Consider the following 20,375-nt stretch of genomic DNA (forward strand, 5'->3'; position numbering starts at 1 on the left):
CTCAAAGTCTGGCCCCCTGCGTTTTTTAGACCTTATTATTCTTTTTTCATGCTAATTCTAACACAACATTTTTCTGTGTGCAGTTTATTGAAAATACATAAAAGAAATTAATAAACTCAAATGGCACAACATTTTAAACGATTTAGTAAAATGTTAAAGTCATACTTATCAATAAAAGATGAGTTAAGGAATTTTAAGCGATTTCAACAACGTACTATCTCCTAACAATTTGCTACAATTAAAACCACGGAATAGCTACTTTATATGATAGCTGTATAATTGTTCTAATAAGAGCAGTGGATGGAATGGTCCAGTTAACAGTTAGGAAGTCCAATTAATAGGTACGTTTAAGCGTGTTTGCTTGGATTATTTTCAGGAACTGTCACTTTTTAGTGTTTGGATGCTAGTTTTTTTTTAAAAAGCAATTACCAATTTACTAGAGAGCAAAACGAGTAAAAAGGTTCCGTTGGTAAATTTCTAAATATTAAGCAAACTGGTAGCTAGTAAATTATTAAACCCTTAACTATAGTTTTTTTAAAATTTTATTCCAGTGTTTTTTGTATATTACTTGAAACGTAATTATGAGCTTTTACTGTACATTATTTTTATTTAAATGGAATAACACATTTCGTGTGCAAAATCTTTTAACGATGTTCCAACATTTATGTGGGACACATTTGTTTAGCAGAAAAAAAATAAATAAATATAATTTTCTGTAAATTGAAAATAAAGCGTATCATTATTTTAAGTTATTTTTCTATTATAGGATGGTTCATTATTTGAGTCATTCCTTAATATTGTTGAATATGCATACATACCAATGTACAACATCTTTCAAGCTATATACGTTATGTTTCCAAATTCCAATGGCAAATTTCGCAGTTGATTGGAGCTAGCGATTGGAAGTCAGTTATCAGGAGAAATTCATTATTGTTCAATTCTATGCTTGGACAATATTCATAATGCTATGATAAGAAGTTACTTAACTTAGCACTTAAAATTATATTGACACTATGTTATAAAGATGAAATTGCCTGCACACTTGAATTTAATCATTGTTTATTAGAACATATTCATATATAAGAAATACATCCAACAACGTTATTAAAGTAGTACATACACAGGTACTTTGTTTTCAATTTCCTTGAGTTCTAATTTTATTTTTTTAATTTAGGGGGTTTTTCTAATTAACGTCCCATGGGGAGATATTGTAATTGGTCCGATTTGTCAAATTCCAAATTTGACATTTCTCGTTATCTCAAGAACCAGTTAGGATATCGACTTTAAATAATTGTTGTTAAAAAGATACAAACACAAAAAGGACTCTCAATAAATTCAGTGGTGGTTTTTTCTTGCGACGTATATACATATATGAAATGAATGGCAAGTTTTGCATTCGTGCAAAATTTCGAATTCGAGATTTTAAACAAACATGATATTACGGTGGTAGGGAAGTCGAAAAAAGTGGGTCCCGCGATTCCGCCCGTCTGTCCTGTTTGGCCGTCCACGCTCCTACAGCCTAAACCATTGGGTCGATTGAGTTCAAACTTAGAAGTTAAGGTTTTGAGCAGATTTGCGTTAAGCATTTTTTTTTCAAAACTTTAAGATTATCTACTAATGTTTTTCTTAGAATTTATTGCCTTATTTGTTTTTGATCAAAAACTGAAAACGAGATGAATTTATGTTTTCTAGTTCTTGAGAAAATTGAAATTTACCAAAAAGAAAAGAATTTATAGAAATCACATTTTACTTTCTTAAGTATTTACGTAGTCTTATTTTGGTAGTAATAATCGAATATGGATTAAGATATACCTAGGATAAATTAATTTTACTTAAATCCAGCTTATTTAAATGCAAAAGAAACTTTGCATGCACTACATCTTGCATCCACCGCAACTTGCACCCACTCCACCTTGCACTCACCCCAAATCCTATAGTGTTCTCTAGCAGGAGGGTTGCACACATTCTACTGTTGTATACACCCAAAGTCGCACCTACCATTATAACTATCAAAATAAGACCACTCAAGCAAAAAAATAATTAAATTAAAATATTTTTTAGTTAATTTTCTCTAAAACAAATAAGAGCAAACAATTTTAAAATAACAACAATAGTAAATAATTTTAAAGTATTGAAAAATTACACTTTAAACTTTTTTTTACAGTTTTTACTCAATTTTTGAGTTCAAAATTATTTTTTTCGAAAACTACGAATAGTTTTGACTTAATAGAACAGAATGTTGGTTTTAAAAAATGTATCATTCTTTATTGTAAGTATTACTGTTATTTTTTAACTATTTTTTCCATTTTAAATAATATTTTTTTAAATTGCTTCTCCCACCTTAAAGGGGGGAGATAGACCCCCCCCTAAAGCAAAAAATGCTTGTTTATAACTGTTCTGTACAAATCCGTTATAATATCTTGTCGCCTGAGTTATTGTACTCTTGCTTTTGTATTGCACAGGAAAGGTACCGCCCATAGAATAGTTTTTTTGTTTTTTAATTTTCTCAGGAACTTATGAACCGAGTTCAATAATTTTTTTTCTCAACGAGCTCTTTTATTGCCTTAACAATATTTGATTATCAAAAGTGTAATTTTTTTGTTTCGATTTTATTTTCAAAATTCTACATCACAAAAACGAGTAAACACTTTTTTACGAAATTCAAATATAGAGCGTATATTTACAATTACGAAACAACTGCATACCAACAATATTTTTAGAACAAAGTTGAAAAATTGTATAAATATAAAATTAATAAATTAATAAGAATTTTTTGATATACATAAATGGCATTTAAAATTTTGAGGAAAAACTTATTTTTCTGGTAAAATTTTGAATCTTCTATGTTTTTTTTTTTAAACTACCTATTTTACTTGTTTTAAATGTAACCCCCTCCCTTTTCACCAGATCAAAATATTTTGAAGAAAAAATGGAAAATTTGTATATATTAAAAAATTTAAGTTAAACCGGCCAAACGATTTTCAAACATAAAAATTGAAAAATGGGGGTTTTTTGACAAATGAAATAGCATTTATATTTTTGAAGACAAACTTATTTTACAGGTTTATTTCAAATCGTATATAGGTAATCTTTTAAACTTTGCATAAAGCAGCAAGTTCGTGCGATCCAGTCGTGCATTTTATTTATTATAGCAATACAATCAAATTGGTTAACCCAACATATATAATAAGAAATGATTTTATTTAGAAAATAATTGATTACAACAGATAATAACGTTTTTGACATTTGCTAAAATTTTGAAAAAAAAATCAAATTAATAGTTAAAAAAATTAAGACCTATTACTAAAATCTGGTAAACATTGATTTTCGAACTAAATACTTTTTCAAAAATTAAAATATTGGCTTCAAAATAGTTGACTCTTCATACATTGTTTATAAATACCCAATAGTCAAATTGGTAAAAACTGAAATTTGATTCCAAATATCTTCAGAAGGTGTTGACTTCAAGATTCTGTGCTAAATTTTTTTGTAAGCCTAAAATACTTTTTTCAAGAAATCCAATCTGTGTTCGTTTGTATAAGAAATAAAAAATTTCACAAAATGCTACTAGGATTAGTAAAAATTGATGTTTTACTAAAGATCTCTTTAACAAAATAGATTTTTAGATCAAACTATTTCATTGTATATGCAAAATATAGTTGGTAATGTTTTAGAAAAATTGAACTGACAACTTTTTTAAAGAAACACGAACACGTACAAAAACAATACAAAACTGATAATACATTTTTTTCGATTGAAGTATTAGGAAAAAAAAAAAGATATTGACTTCACATTACGTCACTCAAATTAAATGAATAATAAATTAGGCGGCGCAACAGCCAGTTGAGAACTAGGGCCTAGTGACTTACAACTCTTAACTATTCCTTTGTGCGAGTACTGTGGTCAGGATGGAGAGGACCTACAGTTTTAAGACGCATACGTACGGCTAATTTGAGAAAGCACTTTTCGTGACAAGTATTACTCTTGGAGAATTTGTCAATTAATCCCAAGAGGCAGTACCCTTGAAAGAAACTTTAGATTGCATAGGCAGTGATCGTACCCAAGACCTCTGGCATGACAGTCCAACGCACTTAACATCATGCTACGGGTACTTCTTTCCCTCAAATTATTGTTATGAATATTTTGTTAAAGTTTTAAGCAAGACAAATCGACAGACGGGATGGGAAGTTATCAGCGTGGTTCGCGTCCCAGCCTTTATTTTTAACTTAGTTATCAACAACACGAAAGCTAATATAAAATTTTTAAAAATTTAGTTTCGACATCGAGTGCACAATAACTAACTCACTTTTTGCAGTTTGAACACAAAAAAAAACCTGAAAATCAAAAATTGTATTATTTAAATGAATAAAAACAAATAAGTATATGTACAGTGCGTATATTAATAATAAATTTATAGCAGCTCTCATACCAAATATCAATTTAGCACTGATTTTGTTTGCCTCCATATTTGTACCACTATTAAGGTAAATGAATTATCGTAGCTTATTATACCCATAATTAGATACTTTACAATCTATCTTATACTACCTTCATAAATATATGTATAAATATGGAAAAAATGCGCCTACAATTTAGCTATATCACAACTCATAACTTATCAGCTATATAACCCCTCCTCCACCCAATATTTTAATAATTCGCAAAATGATAATTGTATTAAATTTGCGATTTATTAGTGCAGTTTTTAGTGTCCCATCAATTTGATATCAAAATTAAAAACTAACAACAAAAAAACCTTTTAAATTTATTGCATTTAGCACATTGTAAAACATACCTTGTGGCCGAATAATCCATCAGATAAACCGTATAGGACACTATACGTATTGACTAACATATGTAAGAGCGAATGGACAATGAACATTGTGGAATCGCAAAAGCCATAGATTTAAATATCCTTGCAGTGCGTTTTCATTTTTATATGTGAAAAAAATAGTAAATGCTCAATTCTATGAAGGATATTATTACACATACATATAGATACGAGTATTGTCAGTCGAGCTATCTCGAAAATTCACAAAACATCAGTTATACACAATGGCCGAGTGGAGGAAATACAGTGGATCAAAGGAGTTCAAGATTTGGACGCAATAAAATTGGCTGCGTTTTTTTTTAATTCGAATTCTTTACTCATGACGTTGACGTTGTTTAAAATTACTCTCACGTACTAGTGTTCCTTTCATAATGATTAGTGCGACGGACTATAATGCCAGAGGTCTTGGGTTCAATTCCTATGCCTGTGCCAAATAAAATTTCAAGGGTACTGGTTCTTGGGAGCGATTGATTCATCCTCAAATATTAAGTCTTGCCATAAAAAGTGCTTTCTCAAATGAAACCCTTATATTACTCGCAAACAGGAATGGTTTGAGAGTTCAAATTTCCCTGGTTTCTTATGAACTGTTGCGGCACCTTATATTTATTTATTTTTTACTTAATTAGCTTTAGCATGGATTCAAACCTTTTTAAGTGTCATGTTCGCTTTCTTGAAACTAAATCCGAGATTCTTTTGACGTTTAAATAATGTTCGTCATGAAAACGCACTGTATCAATTATCTTTTCATACGTTTCAATCTGGATTACTTTGGGGTTCCAGGTAGATCTGCAACTTTGTTTTCCTTAAAATACAGATTTTATAATTTTTTTTTCAAAATTTCCTATTTCTTAAAGATTTTGAACGAAAGCCTCAACTGTCTTAAAGTCAAATATGACAATTTTCATGAACAAAATTTTGTATTGGCTGTGCCATTATATTGCTTCAAATACAACTTGTCAAATATTAAATCGCAAATATTTGTTGCCATTCATATAAGATTGACCACTGTGTGAAATAATGTTATTTAATTTCGGTTTAAGTGAAAATAAAAACTACGCAATCCAACGGTTTTGTTGCAATATTTCAATGATTGTGAAATTATTATTGCAGTCGTCTGGTAACTGTTCTATTACATCCGTACTAAAACGAAAGTGACACAATTAAAATTTATTACCCACAAAATATTTAGTCAGTGCGAGGGTTGGTAATATTATTGAGCCTTTTTTCATTGGTGTCGCCACACAAAAATGATAGCAACTACATATGTATATAGGAAGTTGCTAATAGAAATGAATTAATACTGATGACGCCAAAGAAATATTTCATAAGCTGATGGTTCCGAAAAAATAATATAATTAATAAATATAACCACACATTTTGCTAAAAAATGTATAATATACTTAGTATTCAGCATTATAATGATTTATTAAAAATCAGCAAAATTTGTACAAAGATGAATAAGCACATGCAACTTATCAACCTTTTTTTTCGTTGAAAGAGGTAAGTCCTCTACACGATAGTCAACATCTCAAATCTAGATTTATGGATTTATTTAATTTAAGCTGAGTGTCGTAGGTGCCAGCCCTGCATTAATGTTTTCGGGAGGGTCTAAGCTGAGGTAATTGTGGATACAAAGTTCACCTTCTATAATAGGCTTATCTCTACGTTGCAATTCCTTTTATAGTACCTTATGTTATCATTGTAACTCAAACAACCTTTTGCGAAGAATTAACGTATTGAAGCGTAATGCTTCCCGTCAAAAGTGTTATTTTTTAAGGTAGCCGTTCGGATTCGGCATACAAATTGTTAATCTCCTATATCACAGAAAAGTCTCCCACATAGGTAGACCACTAAACCTGTTTCTGTAGCGCCACTAAATTTATTAAGTTTTATCTCAAACTTGTAGGCAACATTATTAACAAAAGAGGCTGGGATGTGACTCACACTGATAATTTCCCATCCCGTCTGACTATTTATCTTGATAAAATCTTTAACAAAATATTCATAACAATATTTTGATTGAGATAAATAATTTGAAGTCAATACCTTTCCTTGTTCTCCTAATACTTGAGTCGAATACCATGTCTTATCATTTTTTTGTTGTTTTTGTAGGTTTTCGTGTTTTGTTCAAAAAGTCGAAACCTCATTTGAACCAATTTTAGAAACATTTCTTGAAAATTTTTATTTCTTATGTAAACAAATATAGATTGGATTTTTCTAAGAAAATGTAGCACATATAATAAAACCATTTTGAAGTCAATATCTTCATTTATTTACGAGGTATTGAGAATCAAACACCAATTTTGTGTAGGTTTTAAGTTTATATTTTGGGTAGGTTTTAGGTTTTTATTTTGTGTAGGTTTTAGTTTTTATGAAAAAAAAACTGACTGTTGGATTTTTATGAACATTTTACTGAATGTCGAAGGCATCCTATAATATGTAATAGAAATCAGTTTGAAGCCCATATTTTTAATTTTTGAAAAGATATTTGAGTCGAAAATCAATTTTTAGTAATGTTTTTTTTTTCTGTTTTTATTTTTTATAAAAAAAGCGATAAATTCAATTGTTCTCAAAACTTAAAAACGTTATTATTAGTTGCGTGCAATTATTTGGATATAAAATCATTTTTTGATCATAAAATAATCGAGGTGAAATTTATTTTTAAAAAGTTCTTTTGCTTTACAAAAACAAAGTAGTTTAATTTTTTCAAAGTTATTTAAGTTTTACGGTTTCAAAATTAAATGCAAATAAATCACATATAAAATGTTTTTTTTTTCATGATGTTTATTATAAAGTTTAAACGTTGAAATTATGTGTGAACTACTACGTCATTTAAAAGGCCACCACACGAGTTGTTGCAAGCCTACCGACTCACAACTATTAATCGTTCCTGTGTGCGAGTACTCATATCAGGGATGAATTGGACCTACAGTTTCAAGCCGAATCCGAACGGCTTATTTTAGAAAGCACTTTTCATGACAAGAATTACTCTTGGAGAATTTTTCAATTCCTCGCAAAGTACCCGTGAAAAAAAACTTTAGATGGCATAGGCAGGTATCGAACCCAAGACCTCTGGCATGACAATCCAACGCACTAACCATAATAATACTTCAATAGCAGTCAAAAAAATATCGGTTACCATATGACCAACGTTCAAGTTATTAAATACAATGCTCCGAATTGACGGTGACATTTGTTCCATCGTCGTTTTCGAAGAAGTAAGGTCCAATCACTCATTCGGAATAAAAAGAGCGCACTAAACATCAGTGACTTATTATGGATGTAATGGGCTCTATATAATAACTTGGTTCCAAGAACCTCAAATACGACAGTTTGGTTTATTAACTTACCCACCCACAGTGAGAAATGGGCTTCGTCGCTAAAGAAAATTTAGTTCGAAAGATCGCCGTCCACCGCATGTTGTTCAAGCACATTGTTCGACATACCTACGACGCACGTTGTGAATGATCGGCCGGTCATCAGTTGTTGTGTGTGCTGGACTTTATACGGATGTAGGTCTAGATCTGAATGCAAAATACGCCATAATGTCCAATAGACAGTCCAGATTCCTGAGAACGACGAGGACTCGACTCATTCCGGTCTTTGACAACACTTTCACTAATAGCAGCAACATTTTCAGTGGTATGAGCGGAACGATGATGCATAATACAATATCTGCAAATAATCCAGTCTCTTCAAATTTGTTCACAATTTCACCAATTGCTTGAATAGTTGGACGATTATGTAGCCAATAATCTCCTCTTACAGCACGATATGTGGCTGAGGCAGAATCACCATTCTTGTAGCAGGTTTTAACAATTTGTATACGTTGTGCCATAATTAAGCGATCCATTTTCGTAAATGTCAGACTTTCAACTGAAAGAATGAAAAAACTAGTTTATCAACTTAGTTTGAAAGATGTCGGGTTCTAGCTACTTTTGAAACTGTAAAATGGATAACCCGTTATAATATAAAATTTAATTCACTTTCGTTATTGGTTCCAGAGATATTTCGGGTCAACCAAAATATGGATTTTTTTTAATTTTCTATGTAAAAAAATACGGATTTAATTTTTCTGAGAGTTCTTTCTGCATCTTTCTGTGTTTTTATCTCTAAAAATTTATTTGAAGTCGATATCTCTACTGGTTCTTGAGGTATAGACGACGAAAAAAGCTACTCGAACGTAAACATGTAAGGGATACAGATATCTTTCTGAAAACTTTTTATTTAGATTCTGGGGACGTTAAAAAGTGTCAACATTTTCCATTCAAAAATTCGACGTCTTATTTGAAATTAATAATAATAATAATAATAATTAATTGAATAAAAGCGTGAGTTCGAAAATTTTACGCTGTTCAAACATAATTTATTTAAAAATATGCAATACAAATTTTCTTCAAACTTTCAAATCATCAAATTGATTGAGGTAAGCAATTTTTAGTGAGATCACAGTTACTTCGAGATGATGGACTTGCAGTAATTTCGCAATATTTTTTTTTTTCAATAATATTTCAAAAAACACCAGTACTGAAGTAAAACAATCAATACCGTTGGTAGCGTTTATTCTACCCAAAGGAGACATTATTATTATCTCACGTAAACAAAGCCGAGTACTTTGCTAGCTAGGTAAAATGGCTCAGCCAGCAAGAATAATTACACGTGCTTTATATTAAATTACCTTTTAAATAAAAATGCACATAGCTGATTGTTACTTTATTATAGTAAGTCAATCCCAATGTGGGTAAAACGTTCATTAACGAATTCGACCCGTATCCTGTATCCTGATTTCCCACTCATGCATGATGCTGGAACCTGAAACAAAGCATGAGCTTAAGCAGACGTTTTCAGCTCAATCAGATTTAAAATCGCATATCTGCATGAGAGTATTCAATTCATGTGTCCTGCTATCATACAAATAAATCCGGGCTGTATCCCTAAAGGATACAACGGGTAGTTAAAAGAAAAACCATTCAACGGGAAGGCGAAGAGGTTGATTGTTAATAGCCCAAAGGACATTCGTTGGCATATAGGTACATAAGCCATGTTGCCAAGAATGATTTATTAAATTTCATTCTCACAACTGTTACCAAAATTTTGTTGTTTTTTTTTCTAACAAAGCGACGACGATCTTAAAAAGGCAATTTTTAAACTTTTGGAAACATAACAAAATTAATTTTTTCCCTTCGACGATAAACCTAAAAAAAAAACACTAACATATGTTGAAATAGTAACAGCGATGTTTTTTTTTTAATGCCAACAGATTTGTTTAAAATACTAAAAGTTGGTGGTGGCATGATGGTTAGTGCGTTCAATCCCTGCCAGAACACATCCTCCAAAACAAATTCTTGTCATGGAAGGTGCTATCTCAACATAGCCTTTCGGATTGGACATAAAAACTGTATGTCCCCTCCATACCTGAAATGACTCGCAAACAGGAATGTTTTAGAATTGTAAGTCACTTGGGCCTCGTTCTCTAAGGACTGTTGTGCCACCTAATTTTTTTTTTAAAGAAGTTGGTAATATCAGTTAAATAGGTATAAAGAAATTTGTTTGTGCTGGTTTTTTAAAAACTTTAATTTTCGACTTTTATTCGTTTACCAGAAAAACGACAGAAATCGCTGTATTGATGTCTTTGATTACGAGACTTTTTGTGAACGCTTTATAACTGTGTGACATAAAAACCAGGAAAGAACAGAAGAATAACAACATGACATATGCCAATTTCAATGTTGGCGACAAGTGTTTTAAATGGTTATGGGAAGTTTAATAATTCACGCATCAGCAATCCTAAAAACAATAAAATTCATGCAAAAACATGAAGACTTATTTTAGAACAAACAGATAATTCCACTAACTATACTTGCACGCGAATTGCATCGAAACCTATCTGAAATAATAATCAAATAAATTAATTTAAATTGTGAATTTCTACTACTCGAAACATCAAACTTATTCATTTTAATACTTCATTGTCTTAGTTTGTCAGACGCAGAACTCAGACAATGTTCTATCCATTGACTGGAAAATGTATGCCTTTGAAAATACATTCTCTTTGTTCTTAACGATTATCTGACGATTTTATGGGCATTTTCTTCAGTATTTAAAAAAAATTCCCAAAAACACTAAAATATTTTAGTACAAATATGATCAGTTTTTTTCAAAAGATTGATCATTCAAAGTGCATGTATTTATTGTTTCCGTCTTTTAAAAATATCTATCACTTAGTTATAAAAACAATGTAATTTGTAAATGTGCAAAACGGTAACCACATTTAAAATTAAATAGTCGTAAGAAAAAAAAAATAATTTCAGTACATAAGGCTTTGGTTGGAAAATCTCTACAAAATATTTAATTAAAAATTGGAATTCAGTACGGACTGGGATCTACATCAAGGCTTGCAACGCGTGCTCCGTTTTACCTTTAATTAAGTTTTTTTTTTATCTCTTATTTTATTTCACGCACGGCAGTTGGATGCAGGGCTTATACTCCCTATATAATAGTAAATGATGAGTCTGACCTGAAAAAAGAATGCATATGAAATGTGTAAGCATTTATGGGCTTACCATCATAGACAGGTTGGTATAAGAAATTATGACATTCATTTCATAATTCTTATCTCTTTGACTTAATATTATATAAAAACACATCTTTTTTAAAATGCATATAAGATTATTTCAATCTATAGCCGAATCCTTGAGAAAATGGTTTGGCTTTGTTTCCAGAAAGAAAATAGTTTGCAAGCCATATGTGGCTGCGAGGGCTGGTTCAAGTTATCTCTAAAAATGTTATTTCTAATAAAATATGGATTAATTAAATGTGAGGAATCTAATTATTGAAAACGAAAACCTGAAAAATGAACGGTAATGAATTTATCAAAGCACGTAATAAAATCATAGCTTAAAGAATAAATATTTATTTATTTATATTAAAGTCAAGTTTTAAGTTGTTCTTAAAGGTGAAATCTTTAAAAATGGTAAATTAATTTTTGTCCTTGTACCATTAAAAGTAACTTTCAAAGCCTCTAGGCTAAAATAATTGCTGTCTGAAAAATGAAGATGGCTTTTGGACAATTTCAAGTGAAGAATAGCTAAAATTACTGCTGGATACTCACTTTGTTGGTAGCTCTCAAAAAATTAACTTCGTTCAAGTTATAATGTAACATATTCACAAGGTGTGAATACAAGGGACAAGCTTCCAAAGCTTCGCACCTTTTAGATCTACAGGACCAGATGGCATAATACCAGCCGAACTACAAAAAACCTCAGACATAAATGCACCTATCCTTGAGGAAAAGTTGAACAGGTGTTTATATCTGGTCCATATTCCCTCGAATACAGAAAGGAAAATGCTCACAAGTCAACCCTAAAGATCTACGACCTATAAGTCTGTTATCATTCCTTCTTAAGACCTACACAGATTGACTGATATTTATCTAAGTACAAGTATTGATACTAGACTTCTGTACATGTCCAACATGCCTACTTTAAAGGCAAATCGATGGAAACAATCGAACACTCTCCCCATCAGAGAGTTCACTAAGGTTGCTTTTCTTGACATCGAAGGTGCTTTTAACAACGTGGATAGATTGCACTAACATCTCGTAGAGGGTTCGCTTGGGGAGTTAATTCATTTAATGCTGATTAGCAGAATAATGAACTCAAAAACTGGGAAACTCTTCTATTAGAAGATTCGTTAGTAGAGGGACACCACAAGGTGGTGTTCTATCCACTTTCTTCTGGTACCTGGTGGTAAATGAAATCTTAACTGGCCTGGATACAGAGGGTTTCATAGTGATTGCCTATGTTGATGACGTTGCTATAGCGGTTTCAAGAAAGCATCTTAACACTTTAAAAGAACTTTTACAAAATACCTTAGACAAGCTAATAATTTGGGCTGATCGGTGTGCACTTTGTATCAACCCAAACAAAACTGATGCAGACTTATTTTTGTATTGAAGGTAACTAATTAAAGTTCTCAGACCTGAATGTTTTTATAGACAAAAAACTAAATTAGAAACGTTACGAGTCAAAAAAGCTACTATAGTTCTCTTTTCCTGCCTAAAGCTATTGGGAGATAAATGGGGCTTATAACCCCGAATCACGCAATGGCTATACAAATCGGTAATCAGACCGATTTTAATGTACGATTTGGCACTATGGTGGATTGCCTTAGAAAAAGCTATAAACTGCGACAAACTAAATAAAGTCGTTCAGCGTTCATCTTGCATATGATAAGCTGATCGCTGTCTCTGTCCCTACAAAATTTTGTTCTTCTTTGCTGGGTTTCGGGCCATAGAGACATTCCAGGAAATTGCAAGGTAGATGAACTCACCCGAAATGGTACACTATAAAACCCATTCAACAACGTTTGGATAAGCTGGCATACCAGTTACATGTAAACTATTGAAGAAGCAAGACCCTATCAAGAAGGCAAACATCAAGTGGCCATAGGCTAGGCGTATTCTCAAATGACTTTTGCATAACCTAGGAGAATTCTTTAATAATGATCTGAACGATCTTAATCATATTTACATAATGAGTTTTTCACTTTTCGTAAGGGACTCAAACTGGTTTATTCATGCGGTATCGCAATGGGCCTTCATCACAGACAGCCACTTTAACCTTAACTAACCTTGTACCTTTAAAGAAGCTTTCTCAAAATACCAGAATTGGAAGTATTTGATATTAATATAAGATTTCATTTTTATCCATATTTCCCAACTATTAAACCACTATCTTTATCTGTACTTTTACTTCTAGGAATTTGAGCCTGTGCCTTATCCTAAAAATAAATATGGAAAATTCTATGAGGGTGATTCTTATATTATTCTCAATGTAAGTTAAACTTGCATTTATATATATTAAATACATTCTTCTTAGATCCACTTTTACTATAAAAACCATTATATAGACAAAACAATCCAAGAGCAAAAGTCTCTCTTGGGATGTTCACTTTTGGCTTGGTTCACAAACTTCTGCTGATGAGGCAGGAGCTGCAGCCATTCTAACAGTTCAACTCGATGACATTCTCAATGGTGCCCCAGTTCAACATCGTGAAGTTCAAGACCACGAATCACAACTATTTCTTAGTTATTTTAAAGACGGTAAATATACGCAAATGTTTCTACCTATAAATATAAATTAATTTAATTTAAACAAAAAAAAAAGGTGTCCGTTATGAACAAGGTGGCATTGGTTCGGGCTTCAAAAATGTACAAATCAACGCAGAGGGTGAAAAACGACTATTTCAAGTCAAAGGCAAGCGCAATGTTCGTGTCCGTCAAGTGAATCTTTCGGTGTCTTCAATGAATAAAGGAGATTGCTTCATACTTGATGCTGGAAGTAAAATTTTCGTCTATGTCGGTATGCAAGCAAAACGTGTCGAAAAACTCAAGGCTATAAGTGCAGCTAATCAAATAAGGGATCAAGATCACAATGGACGAGCTAAGGTTGATATTATTGGTAAGTTAATCTGAAATATTTATCCCTAAAGGTGATGTTCATGATCCTTATCCTTTTTTTAATAATCATAGATGAACACAGCAGTAACGCAGACATAGATGAATTCTTTACTATCCTTGGATCAGGTTCACCTGATGATGTTCCAGATGAATCTATTGCCGAAGAGGATGGAGTGTTTGAAAGCTCTGATGAGAAATCGGTCACTTTGTACAAGGTTACCGATGATTCAGGTTCCGTTAAAATTGATTCAGTAGCATCGAAACCTTTGAAACAAGAATTGTTAGACACCCGTGACTGCTTTATTTTGGACACAGGATCTGGAATTTATGTTTGGGTTGGCAAGGAAGCTACACAGAAAGAAAAAACTGAAGCTATGAATAAAGCAACTGAGTTTTTGAAGTTGAAAAAGTATCCAGCTTGGACTCAGGTTCACCGTATAGTGCAGGGAGCTGAGTCAGCTCCTTTTAAGCAATACTTTGCAACGTGGAAGGACACCGGAGCAACTCACACTCGTCTTATTCGCTCTGCCATGGGCTATAGCTCCGACGATTCTGATGTTGAATTTGATGATGCTTTAGTTGAATCGTTGAAAAAGAGCGGTGGAAGAGCATTAGGCTTCATGCCAGACCAGGGCAAAGGAGAGATTGTCAGACTCATTCAGTTTGTTGAGGTCCCTGATGAAGATGAGGTTCGCCGTACAGAGGTTCCTTTGCCACTACCAGACCAACTTTTATTAGGTTTTGCTTCTTACGCCATACAATATGACTTTATTCAGCCAGATGGAAATAAATCTTCCGTCTTATACGCCTGGAGAGGTACAAAAGCTGGTTCACCGTCGTTTGATGAAGCAGTTAAAGTATGCATGCAAATCGGTGATGATCTGGATGCCGTTGTAGTCACAACTATCCAAGGACACGAACCAAGACACTTTTTAAAAATGTTCAAGGGCGAGTTAATAACTTCCTACACTGGAGCACCAAGTGAGCCAATTTTATTCCGTGTCAGTGGAACGGATGAAACAGATGTGCGAGCCAATGAAGTTGAGGCAGATTCTTCCTCTCTAGCATCCGATGATGTTTTCGCTCTGGTCAAAATTGCTCAGAAAAAAGTTTACATTTGGGTTGGATTGGTAAGGGATTTCAAAATTGCGTATATGCAGAATTTACTTAAAACTATAAAATAAATTTTCCTTTTTAAACGAAGGCTGCTTCAGAGTTCGAAAAGTCTATGGCAGAGACCCGTATTGGTAAGTTTTGGCCATCATTTGAGAACGAACTTGTTCAAGAAGGTGCTGAGCCAGATGATTTTTGGGATGACTTAAATGGCGAAGGTATCTACGACCGTACCATGGGTAAAAATAGTTATCCAATTTTGGAACCTCGCCTATTCCATTGCAGAATTTTGGTTAGTGGCAGAATAAAGGTCGAAGAAGTTCCAGATTTTCAACAGGATGTAAGAAAACATAAGAAGCTGCCATAATTGTTTATAGTTTTATTGAATTACCTTTTTTTAGGATCTTGATGTTGACGATGTTATGCTTTTGGATGGTGGGGATGAAATTTATGTCTGGATCGGTTCAGGAACTACCGAAGAAGAGCGAAATGGAGTTTTTGATATGGCTAGGGTAAGTTAATTTATAAGCTTTACAATTAAACATCTAGTTTTTAGTACATGAGCAATATTTTCATTTAGAAATATATCAAAACGGAACCCTCTTCAAGAACTATTGAAACTGCAACTATCATTTTGATTAAACAAGGAATTGAACCAAAGTGCTTTAAGCGTATGTTCCCTGAATGGAATGATGAAGCTTGGAAGGTTGGTAATTAAAATGCGTCTGTGTTGGTCACTGGCCTTAAAACTATTTATTTGTTATCGTCTCGAAATACTAACATTTCTTCTTGTATGTAATTAATTTAGTTTAAGCTTTTCTATAATAAATAACTGCTAACTTTCGTATTAGTTTTCAATAAAAACTATCTTGTCATTATCTTGTTTTGTTTTAATTTAATTTTACTTTCAATAAGGTGACAGGTTTCAACACTTCTATCGCATAATATAAAGTGACTTTATGATTAAAAGCTACATACACTTATACTTTATACAATATAATGTTGTCTATAGACTGTAAATTAAATATAACAATCAAGAAATCGTGTTAAAAAAAATGCCTAACACCTTTCACAGAAGTAAATATTGTATTTTTTCTTATTCATTAACTATATCTATAATAATATGGAATGCCTAACAGTAGCATGTACGTTTCTGGATCTTTGGTCCATAAAAAACAATAGACATGGTTATATGGTCGTGATTTTTCAAGTTTTTTTGTGTGTGTCCTTCATTTTTATAAAAATTATAAATAATTCTTAAATTTTAATATTATTAAAATAAATTCAAAATTGAAAACTTTCCCGGAAAACGTCTTTATATATACCAAAATACTTTAAGTATCAAGGATCAGCTGTACAAATACCTCGACTGCATATTCAATAAATAAATTAAAGTATACAACATTCGACATAACCTCAAAATGTACACATTTCCTTTATAAATTTAATAAAAATACAAAAAAATTAATTAAATAAAATACTTATCCAACTATAGTTATTAACTCTCTTGAGATTAATTCAATTAGCCTCATTACGTAACTGTTGTGTATTTTCAATTAACCTCTTCGCTCATTTGGATTTTATTTTATATTAAAAGAGTTTCGCTACATTAAAAAAATTATAAGTATATTTGTGTGAATGTGGACAGGAAACTGAAAAATCCTCCACCTATAAAAATGCGTAGCGTAGTGTATTTTAATAAATATGCAGGTGGTTTTTTGTTTCTCTTTTTAAATTTCGCATGTTTTCCTCCTTTATTATACTTTTTTCTTGGAATGTAATTATATACATTATATGTTTAATTTTACTCCAAATTTAATGTAACTGTTTTCATGAACAAAAATTACAATCGTTTTTAGCTTAGACCCACCTATGATGAAGTTCTGAAGAATTTTTTGGAGACAAATATCACCGCCGAAGAGAACAGTGCTTTGTAAATTAAGTAATTTAAAAATAAGCGGTTTTGTTAAATTTTAGCAATAAGTTGATTTGAAGAATGAAATGAGACGTATTTATAAAAAATAAATGTAATAAACTTTAAAAAAAAAAACTATGAAAATCAATTTAGTTTCACTTTTCTTTCCGGTGAAAGGTTTTAGTACGTACATTAATTATCATAACTTTATTCAAATACAAATATACACTCCGCTTTAACTGAATATACACAAATATTTTCGAAAATCCTTCTTAAGTTCTTTCCAAATATTGGCCGATTTTGTGCCATTAGTTGATGCTAAAGAAGAACTGCTAGTCTTGTTTTCTACCACTTGTAAAGTGTTTTCACCATAAAGAAAAAGTTGTTTTTGAGAAAACTGAACTGAACGGACAATTTAATCGTAGTTTATGAGTGTTGTCAAGTACTGGATAGTTTAAATAAACAATTTTAGTTTTTTTAGGTAAAATTCAATTTCTGTTATAAAATGTTAGCAGTTTTTCAAAACTAAAATCGACTTGATTATGGAAAGTTATGCTTTAAGAGTTTTTTTTAGTTTACGAAATGATTAAAAGTTAAGTTTCAAGTACCAACTACCGCACTTTTTTGTCTAATCCAATAACAATTTTAACTTTTGGATATCTTCAGTTGACTCAAAAAATATTCAGCTTTTCCTAGTTGAAGTGGGCGAAAGAGAAACTGGTTATCGATTTTGGATAATTCTTTCTTAAACATCTTAAGGGAGTAGTTAGCACCAACAGATGGCATAATACCCTTGGAAACAATTTATTTATTTTCAAAAATGTTTGTGCGTATTCAAAAGAGTTGTATAAAAGCTAAAGCATTTAGGCTTTAACTATATTACTTTTGCAAAGATTAAAACTTCAAATTATATTACAATTTTGTAAAATTTTGCAAATTATAACGTTCAAAACTAAACAATATTTAATAGAAGAAGAATAGAAATAACTTTATTTATATATAAAATTCAGTTTTACAAATAATGATTACAATTGGATTACATGTGCAGCTTCAAATTGGTTCGATGAATTTCTTGAATAATTGGACAAAACCTCCACAGGCCAACATTAAAAAAATAAATGTCACTAATCAAGAATTCAAAGTTTTAATCAGGTTCTTAAAAATCCCGTTAAACCAAAACCAAAACAAATTTGTACGCACTTTTTTATAAGGGAACTTGTGATGGTGATAACTCTTTTAAATTAAGGGTGAGCAATATTTTTTTGTTATGGATATTAAATAAGAAGGTAAGTCCTTTCTAAAAACATACATTTTTTAATAACTTAAGGTGTTAATGTAATACGATTCCAACGCGATGTACTTTTTGTAACTTTTTATTTAGCTCAGTTAACAGTAAACTAAAGATTTAGATGGTTTGCCTTAGAGTGCCCACTAAAAAAGAGGTACTAAAATGTAAAAGAGTGTTCTAGCTTTTCAAAAAAGAAAATTTGTTTCCCGTTTTTTTTTTCCTTTTTTCGAGTTATGGTAATTTAAAAACCATATTTTGTTAATTTTCGGCTTGAAAAAAAAAGGGTTTTAACTGATCGTTTTATCTTTTTTTATTTGATAAATGGTTTGAAAGTCGAAAAAATAATCCAACATTGTCAACACAAGCCAGCCAAGAAAAAATTAATCACAGTTGGCCTTATCAAGTTGTTGATAATATTGAATTTGATCACCTCTATGACCAGATTTATTTCGTATGAAGGAAGTTAACAGAATTTCGGAAGAACAATTAGGCCCGACAAAATTCAATTATAAGAAATTATTCACCTTGGCTTGACAAATCTGAGACTGTCTTTTTAAGTTATCCTGACGAAGATTGTCCAAGTACATCACAACAACGAGGTGGTTCTAAAAAAAGTTTTCAAGAATGTTCTGCGCGGAGTAAACGAAGATGTGTGGCTGAAATACCGAGAACCGATGAATCAATTGCTACAGCTTTGCGTGAAACGTCATTTATAAAAGAAAATACAATGAGTGCAACGCCTTGTGAAGTACTATCGCTGTTTGTAGAAGCAAAGCTTAAAAAGAACCAGTACTTACTTCAGAGTTTTGTCAACACCAAGATTAAAAAAAAATGCAATGCCTAGCTACAAAATTATTAAGAAGGAAAAAAAGAACTGCTATCCTGATGCAGACAAAATTAGTGTCACCGAGATAGGTGCCGAAGTAGATTTACAGGCTTTACTTTACCAAACGGCAACAAGAATTCTTACTTCGGAAAAGACGTTTTTGTCACTCTCAACAGGGACTCATATAAAAGCCTACAGTTATAGGGGAAATGGGGGTTTAATGGAACTACAGGCCAAAGGTAGTACAAACAAAGCTTTCCACTGAAGCTTACATTAAAAAATGACAAGATGTTGTGGTTTGGAAAAATCACCAACCTGCCTCAACACGATACTGTCGGCCAATTAGATTTCAATTTAAAAAAAGAAACTACTGCTGTATTTGTTTTTGAAGAAAAATATTATACCGACCAAATAAAGACCTTGCAGCTTTTAACTATAACTATTAATGATAAAGAATGGACAGTCACTAATAACTTACCTTTAACTAAGGTTGATTCAAAAGTCTGGAACGCACTTAACGAAACAACATCTTTAAAATGTTACATATAAGGAGCGACACCAAAGGAAATGAACAACAATGAATAATGCCTTCAAAAATAGGACAATGAGAACAGTTTATGTTTTGGTTTATACCCAATCCATGCTTGGATTAGTTTATTCGAGTTTTTTGATTGACAGATGTGCAACTATTTTACGGGCTTTGAATTCAAGTCATTATATCGATGCAGATAAGTTCAGGGCAATAATCGAAGCATATCCATGGTACTATATTTACCTACTTCAGTTCACAAAGTGTTATTGCATGGTGGATCCGTGATTGAGTATCATGTACTTATTTCAATAGGCGAGTTAAGTGAGGAAGCCGCTGTATCCCGAAATAAGGACATCAAAAACTACCGATTGAATCACACAAGAAAAATGTCACGAGTCGTCACTAATAAG

The 20,375-nt window shown here is 31.8% G+C and overlaps 1 protein-coding gene across 5 annotated transcripts in view; it reads left to right on the plus strand.

Annotated features, from left to right (window-relative positions):
- The window catches only part of LOC129938685 (gelsolin), a 30,685-nt gene extending 13,234 nt beyond the window's left edge, over window positions 1–17,451 (plus strand). For all 5 annotated transcript variants that reach the window (XM_056046372.1, XM_056046374.1, XM_056046373.1 and 2 more), the window contains 8 exons: window positions 13,591–13,665; window positions 13,742–13,934; window positions 13,999–14,292; window positions 14,364–15,421; window positions 15,496–15,744; window positions 15,806–15,916; window positions 15,985–16,110; window positions 17,264–17,451. In XM_056046372.1, the coding sequence (XP_055902347.1) occupies window positions 13,591–13,665; window positions 13,742–13,934; window positions 13,999–14,292; window positions 14,364–15,421; window positions 15,496–15,744; window positions 15,806–15,916; window positions 15,985–16,110; window positions 17,264–17,341 (2,184 nt within the window). In that variant the 3' untranslated portion in view covers window positions 17,342–17,451. The remainder of the gene's footprint in view (window positions 1–13,590; window positions 13,666–13,741; window positions 13,935–13,998; window positions 14,293–14,363; window positions 15,422–15,495; window positions 15,745–15,805; window positions 15,917–15,984; window positions 16,111–17,263) is intronic.
- Window positions 17,452–20,375: the final 2,924 nt, after the last annotated feature.

The sequence above is a fragment of the Eupeodes corollae genome, chromosome 1, assembly GCF_945859685.1.
Source record: "Eupeodes corollae chromosome 1, idEupCoro1.1, whole genome shotgun sequence".
Classification (NCBI taxonomy): domain Eukaryota; kingdom Metazoa; phylum Arthropoda; class Insecta; order Diptera; family Syrphidae; genus Eupeodes; species Eupeodes corollae.